At 66.2% G+C, this 22,612-nt stretch overlaps 6 protein-coding genes across 9 annotated transcripts in view; 2 read left to right on the forward strand and 4 right to left on the reverse strand.

Moving 5' to 3' along the window:
- Positions 1-52: 52 nt before the first annotated feature.
- Positions 53-4,004, reverse strand: CHMP1A (charged multivesicular body protein 1A). The gene is made up of 7 exons (XM_071567901.1): positions 3,921-4,004; positions 3,728-3,747; positions 3,225-3,302; positions 2,879-3,025; positions 2,604-2,732; positions 2,166-2,353; positions 53-1,413 (listed from the first exon to the last, which is right to left on the reverse strand). Exons 1-7 carry the CDS (start codon positions 3,925-3,927, stop codon positions 1,392-1,394), a joined length of 591 nt encoding a protein of 196 aa, XP_071424002.1. The 5' UTR covers positions 3,928-4,004; the 3' UTR covers positions 53-1,391.
- Positions 4,005-4,282: 278 nt separating this feature from the next.
- Positions 4,283-7,361, forward strand: CDK10 (cyclin dependent kinase 10). Its single transcript, XM_071567421.1, has 13 exons — positions 4,283-4,451; positions 4,546-4,618; positions 4,749-4,820; positions 4,916-5,018; positions 5,135-5,216; positions 5,549-5,616; positions 5,802-5,854; positions 6,126-6,195; positions 6,275-6,334; positions 6,417-6,540; positions 6,626-6,765; positions 6,846-6,898; positions 6,968-7,361. The coding sequence occupies exons 1-13, from the start codon at positions 4,326-4,328 to the stop codon at positions 7,063-7,065; spliced, it is 1,122 nt and encodes a 373-aa protein (XP_071423522.1). The 5' UTR covers positions 4,283-4,325; the 3' UTR covers positions 7,066-7,361.
- A 299-nt stretch (positions 7,362-7,660) lies between these two features.
- On the reverse strand, positions 7,661-9,186 carry SPATA2L (spermatogenesis associated 2 like). The gene is made up of 2 exons (XM_071567900.1): positions 8,686-9,186; positions 7,661-8,609 (listed from the first exon to the last, which is right to left on the reverse strand). The coding sequence occupies exons 1-2, from the start codon at positions 9,031-9,033 to the stop codon at positions 7,824-7,826; spliced, it is 1,134 nt and encodes a 377-aa protein (XP_071424001.1). The 5' UTR covers positions 9,034-9,186; the 3' UTR covers positions 7,661-7,823.
- On the reverse strand, positions 8,950-14,158 carry VPS9D1 (VPS9 domain containing 1). 3 transcript variants are annotated; one of them, XM_071567897.1, is made up of 16 exons: positions 13,959-14,158; positions 13,415-13,487; positions 13,245-13,337; positions 13,000-13,045; positions 12,417-12,528; positions 12,227-12,289; positions 11,991-12,043; positions 11,824-11,911; positions 11,384-11,469; positions 10,844-11,304; positions 10,584-10,713; positions 10,319-10,512; positions 10,165-10,246; positions 9,886-9,990; positions 9,313-9,426; positions 8,950-9,034 (listed from the first exon to the last, which is right to left on the reverse strand). In XM_071567897.1, exons 1-15 carry the CDS (start codon positions 14,073-14,075, stop codon positions 9,351-9,353), a joined length of 1,779 nt encoding a protein of 592 aa, XP_071423998.1. In that variant the 5' UTR covers positions 14,076-14,158; the 3' UTR covers positions 8,950-9,034; positions 9,313-9,350. The 3 variants fall into 3 exon arrangements, with proteins under 3 accessions (XP_071423998.1, XP_071423997.1, XP_071423999.1); XM_071567896.1 differs by having other exon boundaries at positions 13,000-13,162; XM_071567898.1 differs by lacking the exons at positions 8,950-9,034; positions 10,584-10,713 and having other exon boundaries at positions 9,337-9,426; positions 13,000-13,162.
- ZNF276 (zinc finger protein 276) lies at positions 14,151-22,262 on the forward strand. The gene is made up of 11 exons (XM_071567899.1): positions 14,151-14,364; positions 15,631-15,940; positions 16,321-16,373; positions 16,993-17,487; positions 18,311-18,389; positions 19,397-19,477; positions 19,784-19,894; positions 19,963-20,038; positions 20,388-20,505; positions 20,743-20,842; positions 21,485-22,262. The coding sequence occupies exons 1-11, from the start codon at positions 14,220-14,222 to the stop codon at positions 21,768-21,770; spliced, it is 1,854 nt and encodes a 617-aa protein (XP_071424000.1). The 5' UTR covers positions 14,151-14,219; the 3' UTR covers positions 21,771-22,262.
- Positions 22,177-22,612, reverse strand: part of FANCA (FA complementation group A) — a 33,188-nt gene continuing 32,752 nt past the window's right edge. For both annotated transcript variants that reach the window (XM_071567893.1, XM_071567895.1), the window contains exon 43: positions 22,177-22,458. In XM_071567893.1, the coding sequence (XP_071423994.1) occupies positions 22,351-22,458 (108 nt within the window). In that variant the 3' untranslated portion in view covers positions 22,177-22,350. The remainder of the gene's footprint in view (positions 22,459-22,612) is intronic.

Here is a 22,612-nt window from a genome sequence, read left to right on the forward strand (position 1 = left end):
TGGCCCAGGGCACGACCTCAGCCCCTCCCTCCAGCCCAACACACACAGGAGGTGTTCAGGGATTGTTTATTTAAATCTACGGGAGGGGATGGACACAGTTTGGGGAAGAAAAAGGCAAACAAGCCACGCTTAAAAAAAATCACTAATGAAACCACAGAGACACAGCCCGGAGACGGGGCGGGTCCAGGGCCCCCAGCCCCACAGGGACACCCTGCAGGGGGGCAGGAGCCAGGCACAGATCTCGGGGGTCCCTCTGCTTCCCGCCCAGCCCAGCAGGAGGTGGCACAAGATCCAACGCTCTGCCACAGACCAAAGCCGGCCCCTCCTCCTCGGCCGGGAGGAAGGCTCTGTCACCAGCCACGCGCTGCCAAGGCCACCGAACTTGGGAAAATTAATCTGAGCAGCGGGAAGTGTTTGTGCTGTGAGGGCCAGCGAGCTGACCCTGTGGCCCTTGTGGGCCCCTCCCCACCCAGAGGTCCCAGTTCTTCCTGGGAAAGCCACAGGAAACAGCACTTCCTTCTTGGAGAGCTTCCAGCAGTCCAGCAGCTCCGCCGTGCCAGGGGTCACACAGGAGGGGCACAAACAGCTCCAGCCCCAGGGGAAGGGGAGGGGGGACGAGCAGCGAGAGGGGACAGGGGGAGCAGCCCCCACTCCCAGCCCAGTGCCAGCAGCTGGAGGGGACGGCAGAATCCAGGGATGAGGCTCAGGGAGCGAGGCAGAGCTGCTCCCGGGATGATTCAGCATTCCCTGTCACACCCATCGGGCGGGGGGGGACATTTGGGGCCACCACAGCTGCTGCAGTCCACCCCCAGTGCTGGACATGTGTCCTCACTGGTCCAAACTGGAGGTCAGGGCCAGGACAACCATTTCCAGCTGGCAGTGGCTGGGGATGTGTGGATTGACACGCCCAGGGCCGGGCAGGGTGGGTGCTCCAAAGGGCACTTCGTGGTACAGGGCTGGGGGGCTTGGCCAGGCAGGACATGGGACAGCAACTGGGAGGGAAGGGATTCCACGATGTCACCGCCCCCTCCTGCAAGGCACCGACCTCCCCAGCCCCACAGCTGGGCACAGGGTCCTTCCCACAGCGCTGTGGGGCACAGGGAACCCCCCAGGGATCTCCCTGCTCCTCCCAAGCAGCTCCTGGGGAACCCAGCCCACAGCACAGCCCCAGAACAGGGAACACCAGCGGGGTTGGGCAGCAGCACCCCGAGACCAGGACAGTCCCCTTAGTGTTCCATCAGCAGCAGGACACGGGGCACTGCCAGGCACCAGCAGCACCCCCAAATTACCCCCCCAAAATCAGCCCCAGCAAAGCCCTGCCCAGCCCGCCGGGATCGGGGAAGGGCCGTCAGTGCCAGGGCACGTCCCGAGGCTGTGCCAGCACCGCAGCCTCAGTTCCGCAGGGCAGCCAACCTGCAGGGAGAGGAGGGGGTCAGAGCAGCAGGAACAGCCACGGCTCCAGGGCAGGGAATGGATCAGCCTGGGAACCTCCCGGGAATCCTGCCCTGGAGTGGCAGCCACAGCAGCTGAGGGTGAACTCGGGGTGTCTGTCCTGGACACAGGAGAGGAACCGTGGAGAACACAGGCCTGGCTTCTCCTCTCCTCCCAGTCCCTGCCCCAAGGCTGTCCTAGGCCTCTCCCTGGGCTGTCCTGGTCCCTGTCCCTTGTGCTGGCCCCACTCCTGATCCCTGTCCCTGCATTGTCCCCACTCCTGATCACTGTCCCTGTGCTGTCCCCACACTGTCCCCACTCCTGGTCCCTGTCCCTGCACTGACCCCCCCCGGTCCCTGTCCCCACTCCCGGTCCCTGTCCCCACACTGTCCCCCCTCCTGGTCCCTGTCCCCACTCCCAGTCCCTGTCCCTGTGCTGTCCCCACGCCGCAGCCCCGGCACTGTCCGCTGTGTGGGAGCGGGAGGGAAGCGAACAGCTCCCCCTGGGGCAGTTCCGGGCACCGCGGCTGTTCCAGAGCCGCGTTCAGGGCAGTGCCGAGCGCTCCCTGAGCTCAGCAGCTGCCTGAGGGTGAGTGCAGGGCAGGGGGGCCCGTCCTGCCCCTCTCCCACCCACTGCCCAGTGCCAAACCCAGCCCTCCCCAGCCCCCCAGGGCGGGCCAACTCCTTCCCTTCCCAGCGCTGAGGGATCCCTGGCAGTGCCAGGAGAGCACCCACCTCCGGGACAGCTGGTCCTCCTGGGAGCGCACGGAGCTCTCCCCCACGGCAGAGGCGCCCTCGGGCAGTTGGCTCAGCTGGTCCATGATCTCCAGCCCGTTCTCCTCGGCGATCTGCACTATCAGACTGTCCACCTGCTCCTGGGGCGTGCTCAGCGTGGTGGCAGAGCTCATGGAGTCCTCCATCACCTGGGGCAGACAGAGCCCTGTCAGCCTGCCCGGCCTCCCAGCCCCGAGATCCAGCAGGGACCCCACCAGGACCGTGCCAGGACCCCGCCAAGACCCTGCCAAGATCCCACCAGGACCCCGCCAGGATCCCATCAAGATCCCCCCAGGACCGTGCCAGGATCCCGCCAGGATCCCACCAGGACCCCACCAAGATCCCACCAGGACCCCGCCAGGACCCTGCCCTGCCTGTGCCTGGAGCCCCAGCACTCACCGACGTGTGAACATCCAAGTTCTGCACCTGCTGCTCAAATTTGTCCATCACTGCTGACACTTTCTGCAGGTCCATGGAGTTCAGGGCCTTGTCCAAGGCCTTGGTCACCTGAGCCATGTTCTTTGTCACCTGCAGGAGGGAATTCCCTCAGGGCTGCTCCGAGGGTTCCGGGGGAACCCAAGCCCTGCTGTGAGACCCTCCCAGATGGGATGGAGCCGACTGGGGGGCTCTGAGGATTTGGAGCAGCTGCAGAGGGGAGCCCCTGCCCCACTCACCCCCTTCATGGTGACGGCCGTCTGCACCTTGGAGGCCACGGCGTCCACGCGCGACGCCACACGCAGCCAGTTCAGCCCCTCGTTCTTCTTGCGGATGGAGTTCTCAGCGTACACCCGGGCACACTCCACGTTCTTCTGCTGCAGGGCCTGGCACGGGGGCACCCCGTCAGAGCCCCCACTCCCCGGAGCTGGGCATGGCCCCCAGCAGGAATCAACCCCTCCCGGCAGTGCTGGATGTGCCACGTGCCCCCGGCAGCTCCCGGGGTGAGGAGGGGCCCTGCCCCTTCCCTGCCCTCCCCAGACAGGAGGGGGATCTCCAGCTGCCCCCCCTGGAGCCCCCACACACCTTTTTGACTTTGGCTTGCTCAGCCTTGGAGTCCTTCTCAGCTTTCTTGGCCAGTTTCTCCAACTGCTTCACTGTGAACTGGGGAAACAGCAGGGCAGGGGCAGGGACAGGGGTGGGGGGAGAAGGGACCTCAGAGAGCACCCAGTGCCACCCCTGCCATGGCAGGGACACCTCCCACCAGCCCAGGGTGCTCCAAGCCCTGTCCAGCCTGGCCTGGGACACTCCCAGGGCTGGGGCAGCCACAGCTGCTCTGCCCAACCCGTGCCAGGCCCTGCCCACCCTCCCAGGGGAGGATATCCCATATCCCCACATCCCACCCCAGCTCTCTCTGGAGTGGGACCCATCCCTGTCCCTGTGCCAGTGCCAGGCCCAGCCCAGCCCCCGCAGGCCGGGGCGCCTCCGGTGCCGGTCCCGCCGCAGAAGAGCCGGTGAGGCCGAGCCAGCGGTAGAACCGGCCCGGGGATCGGCGATACGGGGCGGAGGGGCCGCCGTTGTGCGCCCACCTTGAGCTGGAAGAGCGTGTCTGGAAGGGAAGGAGAGCAGTGTCAGCGACACGGCCGGGACCGGGCACCGGGACACCGGGGAAGGGCGAGCCCCGCCCCCCCGGCCCGGCCCCCAGTCCCGGCTACTGCTCCCCGCCCCTCAGGAGCAGCTCCAGCCCCCCTGGGAGCCCCCGGGACCCCCAGCCCCCGGTACCGTCCATCCTGCCCCGCCGCCGCTTCCGGGTCCCGCCGCCGCTTCCGGGGGGCCCGCGACGAGTCTCGCGAGAGCTGCGAAACCGCCCGGGCGGGAGCGGAACGAGGGGCGGGGCATCGCGCCAGGGGGCGGGGCCAGCGAGGGGCGGGGCCAGTGCGGGGAAAAGCCGCGATTGGTCCCTTTAGAGCACCGTTGCCCCTGACAACGCAGGTGGGCGGGGCCACGCCGAAGAAAGGCCGCGATTGGTCACTTTAGAGCACCGTTGCTCCTGGCAACGTAGGTGGGCGTGGCCACGCCAGGGCAAGGCCGTGATTGGTCCCTTTAGAGCACCGTTGCCTCTGGCAACGCGGGTGGGCGGGGCCCGCAGCCAGCCGGTCCCCGCGCGTGCGCAGAGCGGGCTCTGCCATGGCGGACGGGGCGGCCGAGCCGGGACCGGCACCGGGACCGGGACCGGCCGAGCCCGAGCTGGAGCCGCTCCGGCTGCGGCGGCTGCGCGGCGATGGCTTCTTCGAGGTGCCGGCCGCCGACCGGGTGAGCGCGGCGGGTCCCCGGTGGTGCGAGAGGGCGCGGGGCCGGTGAGGGGCTCCCGGGGCGGCACGGCCTGAACGCGGCTCTTTGGTTCCAGCTGGGCCGGTGCCGCAGCGTGAAGGAGTTCGAGAAGCTGAACCGCATCGGGGAGGGCACGTACGGCATCGTGTGTGAGTGAGAAGCCGCTGCCCCTCACGGAGCCCCAGCACGGGCTGGGCGGGGAGGGCCCCTGAGCGCTCCCGGTTCCAGGGCCGGGGGGACCGGGACAAACCCCGCGCGTGTGTCCCGTGCTATCCCCAGACCGTGCCCGGGACACGCTGACGGACGAGACGGTGGCGCTGAAGAAGGTGCGGATGGACAACGAGAAGGATGGTAGCGGAGGAGCGGGGGGAGCAGCGGCTGCCGCGGCGCCGGCTCGGCCTCCAGCCCGCCCTGCAGCGGCCGCGTCTCCCTCCCTCCGTCCCCAGGAATGCCCATCAGCAGCCTGCGGGAGATCACCCTGCTGCTGCAGCTCCGGCACCCCAACATCGTGGAGCTCAAGGAGGTGGTTGTGGGGAATCACCTGGAGAGGTGGGAGCCTCCTCTCTGTCCTCCCTGTGCCTCCCAGCCCCTCCCCGGGCTCCTGGGCCCCCTCAGTGCACTGACCCGCCCTGGGGGAGGCTCTGACCGTGTCTTGTCCCCAACAGCATTTTCCTGGTGATGGGTTACTGCGAGCAGGACCTGGCCAGCCTCCTGGAGAACATGCAGACGCCCTTCTCAGAGGCTCAGGTGTGGGCTGGGGCAGGATTTGGGGCTGTCACCTGAGATGGTGCTGCCACCCCGGCCAAAACACCCCAGGCATCTCAGGGGGCTCCCTGGCCCTTGTGCTGGGGGATTCCAAGCGTTCCAGTGGGGTTTGGGGACTCTCAGAGGACCCTCCAGGGACTGTTCAGGCTGGGTTTGGGGCTGGAGCAGACTGACAGGGAAATGGAGCTGGGAGAAACCCTCCCCTCAGAGCCCCTGGGAGGACACAGGGATGGAGGGGCTGCAGGACAGCCCGGAGGGTTTGACCTCCAGGGGCTGTTCCCATGGAGATCAGAGCTCCTGTTCTCTGTGTGCAGGTCAAGTGCATCATCCTGCAGGTGCTCAAGGGCCTGCAGTACCTCCACGAGAACTACATCATCCACAGGTGGGAGCAGCAGGATGGAGCTGGGGGAGAAGGGGCAGCCTGGGAGGGAGCAGCTCTGGGTGGGGGGTTGGTGCCCATCAGTGGCTTCTCCAGCCCTGGCAGGGCAGGGAGGCCCTGGAATGCTGGGATTGGCTCCAGGGGGCTGTGCCAAGGATGGTGCTGAGCAGCCATTCTGTGTCCCACAGGGACCTGAAGGTCTCCAACCTGCTGATGACAGACAAGGGCTGTGTGAAGATAGGTGAGTCCTGACAGCTCCACAGGGGCTGTGGGGAGATAGGTGAGTCCTGGCAGCTCCCTGAGGGCCGTGGGGAGATAGGTGAGTCCTGGCAGCTCCCTGAGGGCTGTGGGGAGATAGGTGAGTCCTGGCAGCTCCCTGAGGGCTGTGGGGAGATAGGTGAGTCCTGGCAGCTCCCTGAGGGCTGTGGGGAGATAGGTGAGTCCTGGCAGCTCCATCTGCTCTGTGCCATGGCCAGAGCTCAGCTCCCACTGACCAGGAGTCTCTGTTACAGCTGATTTCGGCCTGGCTCGCACCTATGGGATGCCCCCCAAGCCCATGACCCCCAAGGTGGTGACACTGTGGTGAGTGGCTGTGCCAGGGGTGAGTCCCCACGGCGGGGCAGGTTGGCACTGGCTCTGCCACGGACCATCCCCTGTGCAGGTACCGCGCGCCGGAGCTGCTGCTGGGCATGACCACCCAGACCACCAGCATCGACATGTGGTAAGAGGGGGCTGCCCAGATGGGGGCTGGGGGCCTGCAAACCCCAGGGGAGGTAACGGGGGGCTTCTCCTGTGCTCCTCAGGGCCGTGGGCTGCATCCTGGCCGAGCTGCTGGCACACAAACCGCTGCTGCCGGGCACCTCCGAGATCCACCAGATCGACCTCATCGTGCAGCTGCTGGGGACACCCAACGAGAACATCTGGCCAGTGAGAGCCCCCTGCCCACTCCCCCTGCCAGTCTCTGCCAGTCCTGCCTGCTCCCTGCCCCCTCCTCACACTCCAAACCCACCAGGGATTCTCCAAGCTGCCCCTGGCCAGCCAGTACACCCTTAGGAAGCAGCCCTACAACAACCTGAAGCACAGATTCCCCTGGCTCTCGGAGGCCGGGCTGCGCCTGCTCAACTTCCTCTTCATGTACGATCCCAAGAAGAGGTAAGAGCTGGGCAGGGCAGGGCACCTGCCTCAGAGTGTCCCTTGGCCTTGTGGGTTATCTGTCACATCTGTCCCTGCAGGGCCACAGCCAAGGACTGCCTGGAGAGCTCCTACTTCAAGGAGAAGCCCCTGCGTAAGTTCCCCCCTCCTGGGGCAGTGTGGGGAGCTCTGGGCCCCACTGACCCCTCCCTGTGCCCCACAGCCTGTGAGCCAGAGCTGATGCCCACCTTCCCTCACCACCGCAACAAGCGGGCGGCGGGCACGGGCCCGGAGAGCCAGGCCAAGCGCAGCAAGCCCTGAGCTGTCCTGTGGAGCAGGCACGGCATGGCCCAGCTGGGACAGAGTCCCTTGGCCCAACAGCCCTGGCACTGTGGGCTCCAACCATTCCCAGCACGGCTCCCAGTACATTTCCCCGCTGGGGACTGGGCAGGCTCCAGTCTGGGGCTGGGTAAGTGCAGCATCAGGGAAAGGAGACAGGAGAGACAGGGCCCGGACCCTCCCCAGGCTCGGCAGGGCCAGTCCTGTCCCCTGGGGGGCTCAGGCTCCCAGTGCTGCCTGTGGGGGAACTTCAACTTTGCTGTCAATAAAGACACGTCAGCGGCACCAGTGTGGGTGAGTGGCCTCATGCCGTGGTGCCAGAGGTGCTGGGAGAAGCCAGGGCCTTGCTCTGCTTCCTCTGTGTCACACATTGCTCCCTGGGGACAAGGAGACCCTTGGCTTGAGGACACCTCTGCGACACCACAGGCTGTGCCCAATTTCCGTGGATCCAGACCCCTCCCCTGGGAGGCAGGAGCTGCTCCCACAGATGAGGTGCTGTCAGCTGTCACCGCAGGCCCTGTCCCTGCGCCAGGACCAGGAGTCACCACCCCCAGGACAGGAGACCCCCACGCTGAGGCAGCTGCTTTACTGATGCACAGAGTCATTTACAGCGAGAGCACCAGGGCTGGAGCAGGGTCTGTCTTCCTGCAGAGCCCAGCACAGGCACCGCCCCCTCGGGCGGGACGAGTCCAGTGTCCTTGTGCCGGGCAGTGGCCGTTCCCCTGCCGTGCCAGCCGCGGTTAGGAGCGGGGCCCGAAGCCGTCGGCCAGCAGCATGTCGAGCTCTGTGCGCTGCAGCCAGAGGCGCTGCTGGCGCTCCCCGCGCAGCTCCTGCCCGCGGTGTTGGCTGCGGCAGGCGCTGCCCGCGGCGCAGCCCCCGGTGTGCAGCTGCCGGCAGGTGCTGCAGCAGTACGAGGGCAGCGTGCCCCGGCGCACACACGAGTGCAGCTGGTAGCAGGGCAGCTCCGGGGGGCAATCCTGGGGCTCCCTCGGCACCGGGGCGCTTCTGCCGCCCTCCACGAGCTCCCGCTCCGGGAAGGTGTCTGGCTCAGCGCTGCCCGCAGGCTCTGGCCCCGGCGCGCCATCGCAGCGTCCCCAGCCCCTCGCGGGCACGTCCTGAGGGTCCCTCCACGGCGCTGGGGGGGCCGTGTCCTCGTCCCCCGCGTCCTCGGCGGTGTCCGGCGCCTCCCGGTACAGATCCACGCCGCAGTCGGCAGCCCCGTACGGCTCCGGGACCCGCGGCGGCTCCGGCCAGCCCCGGCCGTGCCCGGCTCTCTGTCGCGCCTCCAGCAGCTCCTCGGCGCGGGGCCGGCACAGCCGCAGCGCCAGCTCGGCCAGGATCTCGCACTCCAGCCGGCAGCACAGGAACCCGGCGGCGGCCGCGATCAGCGCGGGGCCCGGCGGCAGATGCGACACGGCCAGGCGGTGCCGGTCCCGCCGCTCGTAGCCCAGGCGGCCCAGGCAGCGCAGCAGGTCGGGCTCGGGCAGCGCCGGGCGCAGCAGGTGCACGAAGGCGCCGGAGAAGGTCTGCGGGGAGAGCGGGGGGCGCGGCTGGAGCGGTCAGGACACCCCCAGAGCCGCCCCCCGGCGCCGCGGGGCTCACCTGGATGGTGCCGAACTCCCGGCGCCACGGGAAGAGGTAGAGGTTGCCGGCCGCCAGCTCCAGAAGGCGGAAGGCGGCGGCCAAGCCCTGCAGCGCCAGCACCGGGTCGGGCCGGCCCCGCAGCCCCCGCGCCAGCAGGGCCGGGCCGTCCTCCTGCAGCGCCCCGAGCAGCGCCGGCTCCCGCCGCAGCCGCTGCCGCAGCCGCTCCGCCACCGCGGGGCCGGGCCCGGGCCCCTCCCGCTCCAGGCAGCGCCGGTACTCCTGCTGGAACTCCTGCTGGAACTGCTGCTGCAACTCCTGCCGGAACTCCTGCCGGGGCTCCTGCCGCACCGCCGAACCCGCACACATCCTGCGGGCACCGCACTGAGACCGCAGCCCGCTCCGGGGAGCCCCCCGTGCTCTGCACCCCCGCACCCGGGACCCCGCACCCCGCCCACCCTGGAGCCCCAAACCCGTGAGCACCCCCCGCCAAAGCCTCCGCAATCGGGACTGCGGCCGCCGAGCACCCCCAGCCCCGGTGCCCCCCACCTGCCGGCCCCGCCGCTCCCGCTCCTGGTTCCCGTTCCCGTTCCGGGGCCGCCCCGCGCCACAGCGTCCCCCGGCGGGCGGGAGGACCCGGGGCAGCACCTGCCCGGCGCTGTCGGGGGTCCCTCGCCGCCCCCTCCTCACTGCAGGGACTCCACGTAGGACAGGGCGCTCTGCAGCGACGTCAGGCAGTACCCCTCCTCCCCGATCAGGTACCTGTGCCACACCCAACGCACTGTCACCAACAGGACACCGGTGCCACCCAGCCACTGTCACCCTTGGGATGCTGGGACACCACCATGGCCACTGCACCAACACCATCCCATCATAGCTGGGACAGTGCCATGGTTGGGACACTGCCACAACCACCACACTGCCATGCCACCATCCTGGCAGGGACATCACCATGGCCATTGCACCGTCACCACCACCCTGCCATCACAGCTGGGACTCTGCCATGGCCAGGACACGGCCTCTGCTATCACAATGTCATGGCCAGGACACCACCATGGCCACCACACGGCTACAGCCACCATGCCATCACAGCCAGGACACCACCACAGGTGGGACACTGCCGTGGCCAGGACACCCTCACAGCCCTCACTCCCACCCTGGCAGCCCCGTCCTGCCCCAGCCCAGGGGTGCCCACGTGGCCCAGCACCCCCTGGCACATACCCCTCGTGGATGAACTCCTCCAGGGCAGCACACTCGGAGAGCAGCTGGGGCAGCCCCGTCTGCAGCACCACGTAGGACAGGATGGGCAGCAGATCGTCCGCCCCACTGTGACAATGGGGACTGTCAGCCATGCGTCAGGCATCACCCAACACCCCACCAGCCACAGGAACCCCCAGCCCCATCAGTCTTGGGACCAGTGCCCCAAAACTCCCCATGCCCAGGAACCCCAGCCCCACACCTGCTGTAGGCCCGGCTGCCCCCCGAGCCCCCCACACTCACATGGCAGCCGAGGCGGGGGTCCGGGGGTCCCGGGCACCGCAGTACTCCTCGGCACACTCGCAGATGCCCCGCAGGGCTCGCACTGTGGCACAGGGTGGGTGCTCAGGGCCACCTGCCCCCCTGTGCCCCCCACCCCGTGTGCCCCCGTGCTCACCGATGCAGTCCAGCTTCCTGCGGGGACAGGTCTCCAGCGGGATGAGCCGCAGGTCCTGCACGGCGGAGGCGTATGGGGGGCGGCCGGGGCCGGCCGGGAACAGGCGGGAGGCCAGCCCCATGTCGGCGGGGCCGGCGTGCCGGTGCCGCTCCATGCTGAGTGCCAGGGCGGCCTCGCGGGGCCGGTGCACGGCCCTGTGGGCACACAGTGAGGGGACTGCTGGGGAGGGGTGGCGGGGCCTGGCCCCCCAGAGCGGGTGATGTACCTGTAAAGGGCCAGGAGTGGGGCCCAGAGTGGGGGGAAGAAGGCCTCCTCCAGGCAGGCCAGGCACTGGTCCTTGCCGGCGGCGCTGCCGAGCCCCTCGAAGGCCAGCAGAGTCAGGGCCAGCAGCCTGTCTGGGAAGGGCGAGTTACGCAGCACGCTGGGACCCCCATCCTGCCCACCCTGTGCCCCGAGTCAACACGGGGTGCAGGAGAGCCCACAGACAGGCCCCACCGCGTCCCTGTACCCCTGGCCATCCCTCACCGATGGCGTTGTGGATGTCCCTCACGATGCCCTTCAGCAGATCCGGCAGTGCCGTGTCCTGCCCGGAGCCAGCGGGGGGTTCTGGGGGGGCCCAGCCCTCGGGGGACGCCAGGAACCGCTCCAGGTCCTCGAAGGAGCTCTCCCGGGGGGTTTGGGGGGTCCCCGTGGCGGCGCCATCGGCGAGGGGGGTGCTGGAGCTGCTGTGCCGCAGCGCGGCCGCGCCGTGCTCGGGCACCGAGAACATGCAGTGCAGGCTGCGCGAGGCGCGGAGCCGGCGGCCCCCCGGCTCGGTGGGCAGAGAGGAGCCCCCCGCGCCCCCCACGTCCAGCGACAGGAAGGCCAGGCCCGCCGGGGAGCCGGGGCAGGCGGCGGCGGTGCCCTGGCTGACGGCCGGGTACAGGCGGGCGTACACCGCGCACTGCAGGCGCCGCAGGAGCTGCGCAATGGGGTGCTCGGGAGAGCTGTGGGCACAGGGGGGGTGGTGAGCAGGAGGCCATGGCAACCCAGGGCTGGGAGGGGCCCTGCCCACCCCAGCAGTACCTGAGAAGGCAGGAGAAGAGCCCTGACACCACGGAGAGATCCGCTGGGCTTCGCTTCAGCTGAGCCTTCCACTGCCTGGGCCAGTCCTGGGGAGTGTCCACAGCTGGTCACAGGGATGGCACAGCCCCCTGCCCCCTGGTACAGCCTCCTGCCTCATAGCACAGCCCCCTGCCCCATGGCACAGCCCGCCGCCCCACAGCACACCCCCTGCCCCATGGCACAGCCCCCTGCCCCATGGCACAGTCCCCTGCCCCATGGTATGGCCTCCTGCCCCATGGCATGGCCTCCTGCCCCATGGCACAGCCCGCCGCCCCACAGCACACCCCCTGCCCCATGGCACAGCCTCCTGCCCCATGGCACAGCCTCCTGCCCCATGGCACAGCCCCCCGCCCCACAGCACACCCCCTGCCCCCTTTCAGCAGTCCCCATCCCACACTCACATGGTCCTGCTCGTACTCAAGGATGGCAGCGTAGAGCTCCCGCTGCTCCTGCTCCTCAGGGGTGAGTGCCACGGTGCTGGAGAACCTCCTGGGGACACCCGGGGCTGGTGAGGGCACTCTGAGGGTGTCCCCAGCCCCGGGGTCCCCACGGTGACGTCCCCACTCACCGGTTTGCCGCCTCCTGCAGCCGCAGCCGCCGCTCCTCCATCTTGCGCTGCAGCTGGGCCACGGCTCAGTTAAGGGTCTGCAGCCCCCACAGCGCAACCCTGGTCTGGACCAGCCCTTCACCCTCCTCCATCCCCCAGCTGGGCCCCCAAAGGCCTGTGTGGGATTGGTGACAGCCAGGACAGGGCAGAGGCTCTGCCAGAGCCGGCCCCTGGAGCAATCCCTCTGGGAAGGATACGGTCTCCTCGCGGGCCTTGGCAATCACCAGGTTCTCCATCATCTGCCGCTGCAGGGACAGCGTCTGTGGAGCAGGGGGAGCGTTGGGAACACCCCCTCAGCCCCCAGTGGGGAGCAGGGGCTGCAGGACACTCTCCCTGCCAGCTCCATTGGGCTCCATCGGGCTCCCAGCCCCTCCCAGCCCCACTTGCCAGGGAGGTTTTCTGCAGGGCCTGGCTGGGGTTCAGCCGAGCCACCCGTGCCTCGTAGGCTGCCTTCAGCTTCTGGTTCTGCAGAGACGCCTCTTCCAGCGGGGTCAGCTCCCTGTGGGAATGGCCCCAGCACCCACCACAGCGTGTGGGACACATCGGGGTCCCAGCCCACCCCTCAGCCCCCCAGGCAGGCGTGGGGCACTTGCCAGTCCCTGTGTCCCAGCCCATGCCAGCTCCCCATGTCTGTGTCTGAGCCCCACCTCCTGTGCTCCAGCTCCTGTGTCCCACCAGCCCCAGATTCCAGCCCCCCATGTCCCAGCTCTCTGTGTCTGAGCCCTCATGTCCCACCACCCCATATCCCAGCCACCCATATCCCACCACCCCCAGATTCCAGCCCCCCATGTCCCAGCTCTGTGTCTGAGCCCTCATGTCCTACCACCCCATACCCCAGCCTCCCATACCACAGCCCCCCATATCCCATCCCATATCCCAGCCCCTCCATGTCCCACCTCCCATATCCCACCACCCCTGTCCCACCCCCCAAGTCCCACGCCACATCCCACCCCTCAAGTCCCCCCCGTACTTCCGAGCACTCTGTGCCTCTGCGATCTGCAGCTTCTGGAAGATCTCTGGGGGCAGGAAGGGCGAGAGCTTCCCCCCCTCGTCGGAGCAGACGCGGCGGTGCCGGGGCAGGGGGGCAGCGCCCCTTCCCTGCTCCTGCCCCGCCGGTTTCCCCTGGGCTGTCCCTGGGGAGTGGGACAGGCCAGCTCGGCTGTGCCCCTGCCCGGTGGGCACAGCCCCCCAGAAGGGCCCCCACCCACCACTCACCCAGCGCCGCCGCGATGGATTTGACCCTCTCCAGGCACTGCTCCGCCAGCTTCAGCAGCTTCGGGGTGTCGGGGGTGACGCCCTCGCTGCTCTCTGTGGGGAGGGGGTGTGGGGGTCACCGCAGGGCACCCAAACCCCCCCCGTTCGTGGGTTCGGGGGCGCTGCCCCACCTGTGCCCGCCGCCTCCTCCTGCAGGGTCTGCGCGATGAGGGTGATGCTCTTCAGGTACTCCACGTAGGCCTCCTGTAAAGGGGGGCTCAGCCGGGACCCCCAGGACCCCCGGCCCCGCCGGCAGCTCCCGAGAGACCCCCAGCCCCCTCCCCGGGGGGCTCCGGGAGGGGCAGCCCAGGGACCCCCAGCCTCGGGGGTGGGGGGAGCTCAGGGCACCCCACGGGCTCGGGGGGATCCCAAGGCAGGCTGGGACAGCCCGGGGGTGCGGGGACAGCCCGAGGGTGCGGGGACAGCCCGGGGGTGCGGGGACAGCCCGGGGGTGCGGGGGGAACCCGGGGCCGCGGGGGTCGCGCCGAGGTGCGGGGGGAGCCCGGGGGTGTGTTGGGGGTGCCGGGGGTGCGGGGGCAGCCTGAGGATGCAGGGATCGCCCCGAGGTGCGGGTGAGCCCGGCGGTGGGCGCCGAGGCCGGGGACGACCCCCGTGGGCGCAGCCCGGGGGTGCAGCCGAGCCCGGGGGTCCCTCCCCGCCGCTCCCCGCGCTCACCCGTGTCCGCCCGGCGCTGTCCATGCCCAGGGCCCCGCTGGCCGCCCGCATAGCTCCCTGCAGCCCGCGGCCCCCCCGGCCCGGCGCGGGCCCCTCGCCGCCCCCCGGCGCGGCCATGGCCGCGGGGCCGCCCGGAACGGCGCGCTGGGGCGGCGGTTGCGCCCGGACGCGGCGGGACGGACCGCGGTGCGCGCGGCGGGTCCCCCCGTCCGGCGGGGGCGCTGCGGGCGGGCGGGCGGAGCCGCGGGCCCGGCGGGGACGATGAAGCGCGATCGGCGCGGGCGGTTCCTGCCGGCCCCGGGCGGCCCCCGGGCCACCCCCGCGCCCCGCCGCGCCCCCGCCGCGCCCGCCCGCGCCCCCGACACCCCCGGCACCCCCGCGGCCGCCGCCCGCGCCCCGGAGGCAGGTGAGGCCCGGCGCGGGGAGCGGGGCGGGCAGCGGGGCAGAAATGGGGCCGCCTGGCCGGGATTGCGGCTGCCCTGAAGCACCGAGGGTGCCGGTGCCGGTGCGGTAAGGGCGGGGGCGGCACACGGGGAGCGAGAGCGGGGGAACCTCCCGCCATCCCGGGGGGCTCGGCCGCTGCCTGCCCCGGTGTGGGGTCACCGGGTCCTCCCGCTGCCCCGGTGTGGGGTTCAGACCCTCCCGCTGCCCCGGTGTGGGGTTTGAGACCCTCCCGCTGTCCTGATTTGGGGGTCACCGGGACCCTCCCGCCGCCCCGGTGTGGGGATTTGGGGGTCACCGGGGCCCTCCCACCATCCCGGTGTGCGGGGCGCCGATATCACGGCCCGTGCCCGCTGGGGCAGTGGATAAGCGGAGTCTCCAACGGCTCGGTTGGTGTCCGGGTTGGAGCAGCGCCGGGAAAGGCTGTGCCGGGGCTTTTCCCTGTGCTGGCGGGCGGGCGGTCGGGGCACAGCGAGGGATGGAGGGGATTCCACAGGGTGGGAATGCCACAGGTCACCAGACTGGGAGATGCCTCCCATCCTGCCCTGCTGCTCCGGACCGGGAGCTGCGTGTCCCCGCCGGGGCACCATCGGGGGCGGAGGAGCGGCCGAGGGACACGGCGGCTGAAAATCCTGGGAGACAAACCCTGGGAAAGGGGAAGGACTGCTGAGACAGAGGGATGGCACTGGCAGAGCCCCAGGAACGCCACAGTGAGGAGGAGGCTCCTCTGCTGGGACACTGGGGCCAGAAAGGCTGATTTTGAGTCAGCTGATGTGGGAAGGGTCAGTGGGAAGGGAGTCTCTTCCTGCCTGGATTTTCTGTGCTGGAGGCAGCGAGATGAGGGGAAGGGGAACATTCCAGGTGTGTCGGTGCTGTCACCCAGCAGGGATGAGGGGGAACACCCTGGGTCTGTCACTGCTGTCACCCAGCAGGGATGAGGGGGAACACCCTGGGTCTGTCACTGCTGTCACCCAGCAGGGATGAGGGGGAACATCCCGGGTGTGTCACTGCTGTCACCCAGCACGGATGAGGGGAAGGGGAACATCCCGGGTGTGTCTGTGCTGTCCCCCAGCAGGGATGAGGGGGAACACCCCGGGTGTGTTAGTGCTGTCACCCAGCAGGGATGAGGGGGAACATCCCAGGTGTGTTGGTGCTGTCACCCAGCAGGGATGAGGGGGAACACCCCGGGTCTGTCACTGCTGGCACCCAACAGCTCGGTCCCTCTCGGCAGGAATCGGCAGAGCCCTGAGCACCGGGTACTGTCGCCTGTGCCACGGGAAGTTCTCGTCCAGGAGCCTGCGCAATGCCTTCGGGAAGGTGCCCGTGGTGGGGGAGAACTCGGAGAAGCAGCGGCGTGTGGACCAGGTGTTCTTCACCGACTTCCAGCGGCTGGTGGGGGTGGCGGTGCGGCAGGACCCGGCGCTGCCGCAGTTCGTCTGCAAGAAATGCCATGCCCAGTTCTACAAGTGCCGCAGCGTCCTCCGCACCTTCATCCAGAGGGTGAACGCCTCGCCCACGGGCCACGCCAGGGCCAAAGGAAAGTAGGTGGCCTTTCTCCCCTGCTGGGAGTGATGAGGTGCCACACGGTGCCACGCGGTGCCACAGGGTGCCATGCGGTGCCACACGGTGCCACACGGTGCCATGCGGTGCCACACGGTGCCATGCAGTGCCACGCGGTGCCATGCGGTGCCACACGGTGCCATGCAGTGCCACGCGGTGCCATGTGGTGCCATGCAGTGCCACACGGTGCCATGCGGTGCCATGCGGTGCCACACAGTGCCATGCGGTGCCATGCAGTGCCACACGGTGCCACACAATGCTGTGTGGTGCCACGCGGTGCCACACGGTGCCACACAGTGCCATGCGGTGCTTCAGTCCCTCCATGACCCCAAACCCCACTGTGCCACTCTGGTTTTTGCAGGAGCAGCACGGCCCTGGCACAGCCGGGCACGGAAGGAGGTGCCTCCTGCCTGGGTGAGTGTCCACTCCTGTAGCTGCTCCCCTTTTCCTTCTGCTGTGCCACCAGCTGGGCTTGGTGGGTGGTGGGGAATGGCCACGCACAGGGCAGTTCTGGTGTCCTTTGACATGGCTGGTTGTGGTTCCCCTTCGTCCCTCTGGCCTCCCAGGAGGATTCTCACCTTCCCAAGCTGAGCCACCCAGGCTCAGGCTCTCCTGAGCAGATAGAGCAGGTTTGGGTGGCCTTGCTAGGCCTGTCCCAGCTGTCCCGCTGGTGACAGTGGGAAATACACTTTGAGCTGTGAAGTGAATGATGGAGGGAGGGGGTGGAGACCCCATCCCTGGAAGTGTTTAAGTAAAGACTGGATGTGGCACCCAGTGCTCTGCTCTGGGTGACAAGGTGGGGGTCAGTCACAGGTTGGACTCGATGACTTTGAGGGTCTTTTCCAACCTCAGCAATTCTGTGACCTTGGCAGGTGCTGGGGCTGCCCCACTCCATCCCCCCTGGGTGCAGCCCCTCAGGGTGGCTCCCACTGCCTTCTGGGGGAGCCCCAGGGGAAGCGGCTCCACATCCCTGTCCCCTCGGTGCCCCCAGTGCTGTCCCCAGCCCTGACTGTGCTGCCTCTGCCCCGCACAGTTGACCTGATCACGTCCAGCCCGCAGTGCCTGCACAGCCTGGTGACGTGGGCGCACACCCACGCCGGGAGCTGCCCGTCGGTGCCCGGCCTGCGCAGCGTCCTGTCCTCCGAGTACTGCGGCATCATCCGCGCCGTGTGGGGCTGCGGCGACGGCCACGACTACGTCATGGACACGGACTCGGACTGCAGCACCGCGCTCCTGGACGGCGCCCTGGCTGTCAGACGCGAGTGGGGCAAGGGCGCGGCCCAGCAGCGCCTGACTGACAATGGGGCAGACAATGCCGAGGCTGTTCCCGCTCCCAAAGCCCAGCATGCTCCAGGAAGGACAGCTCCCTGCCAGCAGCCTGCGCACAAAGGGACCGCGGCGGTGCCGCTGGACGTGGAGGACGAGGCGCCGCAGGACAGGGACCCGTCTCGCTCAGAGCTGGACAGCGCGGCCTCTGTGCAGGAGCAGGCCCTGCCGCAGCCTGTGTCCCCACTGAGCACTGCCACAGGTAAGGGATTGGCTTCTGATCTCCCTCCTGGCTTCTGGGAAAGGGCAGGGAGCTGGAGAGGTAGCCCAGGGAGCTATGGGGGGTGGACCCCCTTCTGGGAGGCTGCTGCTCCTCAAGGAGGGCACAGATCCATCTGGGAAGCACTGACTGCCTGGAGAATCACCTCTGACTGGAGGGGGGTAGGCTGAGCGCTGCAGGAGGGGTGGGTAACACGGGGTCACACTCCTCTCCCCATGTGCTGCTGCCCCTCTGATGGAGGGCTGGACCCCACTCTCGTGCTCTCCCCGGGGACGTGGTGTGGAGCAGTCGCTGGTTCTCCAGCACCACATTTGCCAGGTGTTTCTTTCTGCTGAACCCCAGGAGCCCTTTCTGTCCCCAGAAGAAAACTGCTTGGTGGGTTTGGACTGAGTAAACGTGGGTTTGCTGCTGAACTGCCCCAAATGCCACTTTCAGAAGTGAGGAATTAATACCCATTTTGAGTTCCAGAAGTGGCACTGTGTTTAGCTCTGGCATCCACAGGATATGCCCACTGCTGGACGCAGGAATAGCAGCTGGGCCTTGCTTGGGGACAAATCTTTCAGTTATGGGTGTCACAGGGGGACCAAAAGGTGCTCCTGGGAGCTGCAGGGCCCAGGCTCTTGTCCCAGGGCACAGGGAGAGCTGTCTCTGAGCACACGGACAGAGCTTGGTTTAAACCATCCTTGATTTGTCCTGGAGCACGTTTCCCGTGGTGTGAGCACATCCAGAGCAGTCGGTTCCTCCTCGGCAGCCGTGGCTCTGCTGCTTTTCCTTGTAACGCACCGTGTTCTCCTTCATTCCCTAGGACAGTTGAGTGGGAAGCAGGTTCTGTCTGCAACGTCGGATGAGCGGGTAAAAGACGAGTTCAGTGACCTTTCTGAGGGGTGAGAGAAGAGTGGGTTTAAAATAGCCTAAATGTCTTCTTTGCCAGTGTGAACTGCCCCAGCTCACAGAGCTCTTTCTCCACCACTGCTCCTCGGAGCTGGTGCTGGGTCCGGGGTCGTCACAGAGCCCACCAGCACTGAGCTCCCCCCTCTGTTGTGGGCAGCTTGCAGGCATGTGTGGCTGCTCCCAGCAGTCCTGGCCCTAAGTAGCTGTGCCAGGGGCTTGCTTGGTCCCGGTGCCACTGCCCCAGCCTCAGAGCAGTTCCCATCGTGGCTGGGGCTGTGGAAGAGCAGTGGGGGCTGGAATGGGGTGGCACGTGCAGAAACCACCGTTTGCTCCTGGGGAGAGCAGTAACTGGGAGTGGGAGTGGGAGGGACACTGGCAGCTCCACAGTCCCTGTGAGCAGAGATCTGGCTCAGTCCTTCCAACACAGGTGTTGGAGCTGTGTGCTCACACTGGGGCTGTGAACACACAAATCCAGGAGTCTCAAAGCCCAAGTCCAGTGATTCCAGTGTCAGCTGAGCCTGTCAGCTGCTGCATTAAAAAACCATTGCCCATTTCCTGGCTTCAGGAATTAATTGCTGCTTCTGTGGCTTAAGATCTAAAAGAAGGAAAAAGAAAAACCCAAACCCACGTGGCTGCAATGTTTGAGGGAATGACCCACAGCTTCATTAACCTGTGCCAGACAATTATGTGACATTCTTGCTCCACAAAATTCCTTCTCCCAGTAGAGGAAGCAGAGCCACATCCCTCACCCGTGAATAGATCCTTTCAGCAACAGCCGTTTTTTTGTTCTCCTGACAGTGGTTCGATTATTCTTGCAGAGATTTAGTCCTAAAAGGACCTGATTTGGGTCTTTGCTCTCTTGGGGAGAGGCTGGGGAGGAGGACACGGAGTGGCTGCCGTGCCCTGCGGTGGGGATGGATGTGCTGGGAACAGGGAACTGCCAGTGCCAAGGGGCAGTCCAGGCGCTGCGTTGGTAAAGGGCAAACCTTCTCTCAATCAGGGACTTCCTGAGTGACGATGAAAGCGAGAAGAGAAATGTGCAATCTTCAGATGACTCCTTCGAGCCTTACCCCGACAAGAAGTAAGAAGGGGCTCTGGGGGTGGGCAGGGGTTGGTGCCCATCCCTGCAGGGCCACTATGACATCATTCCTCATGACTTTGTTCCCTACACACCCCTGCAGGGTCACAGCAGAGCCCCCGAGCCCCACATCAGGCTGAAGTTGGGCCACATCTCTCATCCTCAGGCCTGGCAGAGCCACAGCCTGGCTCGTGTGCCTGGGCCTGTGTGTGCTCCTGCTTTGGCAGGTGTAACACTCAGGGACACTTGGGTGGGAGGACTAAAACGAAGATCAAGTCTTAAAACCACTGTCCTGGTTCCTTTTTGGAGGGTTTCTGGCAAGAAGAGCGACAGCAAAGAAGCAAAGAAGGTGGAAGAGCCCAAAATAAGGAAGAAGCCGGGGCCTAAGCCAGGCTGGAAAAAAAAAATCAAATGTGAACGGTAAGGAGGCTCTGGGGGGCTGGGCCCCAGCCCTGTGCCCACACTGCCTCACACAGCTCTGCTTCCAGGGAGGAGCTGCCCACCATCTACAAGTGTCCTTACCAGGGCTGCACCGCTGTCTACAGAGGGGCCGATGGCATGAAGGTGAGCTGGGGTCTGCTCCTGTCCCAAACCAGGAGCTTCCAGCACTTCAGATACTTCCATGGGAGCAGAGGATCCCCAATGGGTTTAGTTCCCTGCCTTGCTCCATGGGAGGCAGTGAGCCACTAAAGGCAGCCTGCTGGGAGTCCCAGCCTTTTCCAGTCTGCTCTGCCTCTTCCTGCTCCTCCTGTCCTGGAAGGCTGGCTCACAGTCCTTGGAACAGGCTCTGCTCTGTCTGGTTAAAGTCTCTGCTGCCAGGGGTAGATTGGGGTGCAAATCCTGGTTTTTCCCACAGTGGTCTCTGCTCTTGGGGATCCAGGCTTTTCCCTGTCACTCTGTCCTTGCTTTGCAGAAGCACATCAAGGAGCATCACGAGGAGGTGCGGGAGAGGCCCTGTCCTCACCCAGGCTGCAACAAGGTGTTCATGATCGACAGGTACCTACAGCGGCACGTCAAGCTCATCCACACAGGTGAGTCCCAGCAGGGGACAGGTCACAAACACCCCACAGCTCCTGGCACAAGGCTTGGGAGGTGCTTTGGGAGGGCTCTGGAAGGAGGGCAGGACTGCCTGTAGGCCTGGAAGGACCCCTCTTGCGGGGGATGAGGCAGGGGAGGAGTTCAGGTTCCAGCAGGAAGTGTGGGCAGCTGCGTGTGTGGTGCGTGTTCCAGGGGCTTGGCAGATTCCATGACTCCCACTCCTGTTGCAGAGGTACGGAACTATATCTGTGACGAGTGTGGGCAGACCTTCAAGCAACGCAAACACCTCTCGGTCCATCAGATGCGGCACTCGGGAGCAAAGCCCCTGCAGTAAGTGATTCCAGCCCTCCCTCCTTAGCTGGGGGATCAGAGGCATCAGTCACTGACTCTGGAACAGGAATTCTGGGATACAAACCCCACCTGTAGCTGGATTGCTTTAAATGGAATAAATGAGGAGAGATAATGAAACACCTCTCCTATGAGGAAAGGCTGAGAGGGCTGGGGATGTTTGGCATGGACAAGGGGAGACTCCAGGAAGACGTGAGAGGCCCTTCCAGTGCCTAAAGGGGCTCCAGGAGAGCTGGAGAGGGACTGGGGACAAGGGATGGAGGTACAGGACAAGGGGGAATGGCTTCCCACTGCCAGAGGGCAGGGTTAGATGGGATATTGGGAAGGAATTCTTCCCTAGGAGGAGGTGGAGGTCCAGGCACAGGTTGCCCTGAGAAGCTGTGGCTGCCCCATCTGTGGAAGTGTCCAAGGCCAGGTTGGATGGGACTTGGGGCAACCTGGGCTAGTGTAAGGTGTCTGTGTCCATGGCAAGGGGTGGAATGGGATGATCTTTAAGGTCCCTTACAACTCAAACCATTCCCAATTCTGTGATTGAAAGAAATGTCCATCCCCAACACCTGCTGCAGCTCCAGAGCCCTCCCTGGCTGAGCCAGGCCGGGTGCTGAGCCCCCCTCTGCCCTGCAGGTGTGAGATCTGTGGGTTCCAGTGCCGCCAGCGCGCGTCCCTCAAGTACCACATGACCAAACACAAGGCCGAGGCGGAGCTGGAGTTCGCCTGCGACCAGTGTGGGAAGCGCTTCGAGAAGGCCCATAACCTTAACGTCCACATGTCCATGGTGCACCCTCTGACCCAGACTCAGGACAAAGCCAAGCCACTGGAGCCAGAGCCCATCCTCCTCCTCACTACTTCAGGGACTGCAGAGAGCCAGGTGGTGAAGCCAGAAGTGACTGCGCAGCAGGAGCCCACCTGAGGGGGGCCAGGGCTCCATGCCCAGCCCAGCCCCGTAGGATCCGTACGGCAGAGTGGAGATTTTTAATCTGTGTTTTAGTCTCCCAAAGAACTCCGTGGAATTAGCTTCAGCTTGCTCCGAAAAGGCTTGTTCTCATGCAGTGATTTCCATGCTCACCTCTGATTCAGCAGTGTTGTACTAAGAGTGTCTAATCCCCGGGGAAGGGACGTCGGCAGCACCCCCTGGTGTCCCCGTCCCCACGCACACACAAACCAAGTTGGCCACAACTGTTCCCTGCCTGCACAGAGGTGCCCTCGGGGGCTCGAGGGGGACAGAGAACAGTGGGACAACTTTACGCAGACATTTTGTTTGTTTTGGAAGAAAAAGGAAAAAAAAAAGAACATAATTACAGTTCCCAAAGCAAGTCTAAACTGAAATTTGTAACCTACTTTTTATTGTAACAAGAGCTTCATGGTTATGCTTGTAATAAATTATTTACAAAGTAATTTGAAAGAAAGCGGCCCAAGTGAGAAAGGTGGCACCTTTGTGTGTCCTGCAGGTGTGATTGGGGTGTTGTGCTGTGCCACTGTCTGCCCCTTGCTCAGAACAGTTCCAGCTCTTCCTCCAGCTCTATGGCCACAGCAGGCTGGGAGAAGTGCAGGAGGGTGGCTCCCAGCTCTGGGTCCAGTTCTTCACAGCTGGCCAGGAGCTGGGGAGAGGGCAGGGAGCCAGTTTAGACCTCCTCATGCTTCACCTGAGCATTTTGCTGCCTCTGGGCCAAGCACAGGCAGAGGAGGGGGAAACTTCAGCAGCTGCCCTTGGCTGTGCTTGTTTCCCTCAGACCAAGTGGGATTGGCCATGTG

This window comes from Pithys albifrons, chromosome 12 (assembly GCF_047495875.1).
Source record: "Pithys albifrons albifrons isolate INPA30051 chromosome 12, PitAlb_v1, whole genome shotgun sequence".
Taxonomy (NCBI): domain Eukaryota; kingdom Metazoa; phylum Chordata; class Aves; order Passeriformes; family Thamnophilidae; genus Pithys; species Pithys albifrons.

Bases quoted from the DNA above. Each gene is read 5' to 3' on its own strand.
- SPATA2L (XM_071567900.1), bottom strand. From the start codon at position 9,033: ATGTGTGCGGGTTCGGCGGTGCGGCAGGAGCCCCGGCAGGAGTTCCGG. The intron at 8,610-8,685 runs GTGAGCCCCGCG...CTCTCCCCGCAG, and splicing joins GGGAGTTCGGCACCATCCAG to ACCTTCTCCGGCGCCTTCGT.
- ZNF276 (XM_071567899.1), top strand. From the start codon at position 14,220: ATGAAGCGCGATCGGCGCGGGCGGTTCCTGCCGGCCCCGGGCGGCCCC. The intron at 16,374-16,992 runs GTGAGTGTCCAC...TGCCCCGCACAG, and splicing joins AGGAGGTGCCTCCTGCCTGG to TTGACCTGATCACGTCCAGC. The intron at 19,895-19,962 runs GTAAGGAGGCTC...CTCTGCTTCCAG, and splicing joins AAAAAAATCAAATGTGAACG to GGAGGAGCTGCCCACCATCT.
- CHMP1A (XM_071567901.1), bottom strand. The intron at 2,733-2,878 runs GTGAGTGGGGCA...TCCCTCCTGCAG, and splicing joins CGGCCGTCACCATGAAGGGG to GTGACAAAGAACATGGCTCA. The intron at 1,414-2,165 runs GTGGGTGCTCTC...CTCTCCCTGCAG, and splicing joins GAGGACCAGCTGTCCCGGAG to GTTGGCTGCCCTGCGGAACT.
- VPS9D1 (XM_071567896.1), bottom strand. From the start codon at position 14,075: ATGGCCGCGCCGGGGGGCGGCGAGGGGCCCGCGCCGGGCCGGGGGGGC. The intron at 13,338-13,414 runs GTGGGGCAGCGC...CCCTCCCCACAG, and splicing joins GGAGGAGGCGGCGGGCACAG to AGAGCAGCGAGGGCGTCACC. The intron at 9,427-9,885 runs GTATGTGCCAGG...GGTGTGGCACAG, and splicing joins GAGGAGTTCATCCACGAGGG to GTACCTGATCGGGGAGGAGG.
- CDK10 (XM_071567421.1), top strand. From the start codon at position 4,326: ATGGCGGACGGGGCGGCCGAGCCGGGACCGGCACCGGGACCGGGACCG. The intron at 4,619-4,748 runs GTGAGTGAGAAG...TGCTATCCCCAG, and splicing joins GGGCACGTACGGCATCGTGT to ACCGTGCCCGGGACACGCTG. The intron at 5,617-5,801 runs GTGGGAGCAGCA...TGTGTCCCACAG, and splicing joins GAGAACTACATCATCCACAG to GGACCTGAAGGTCTCCAACC.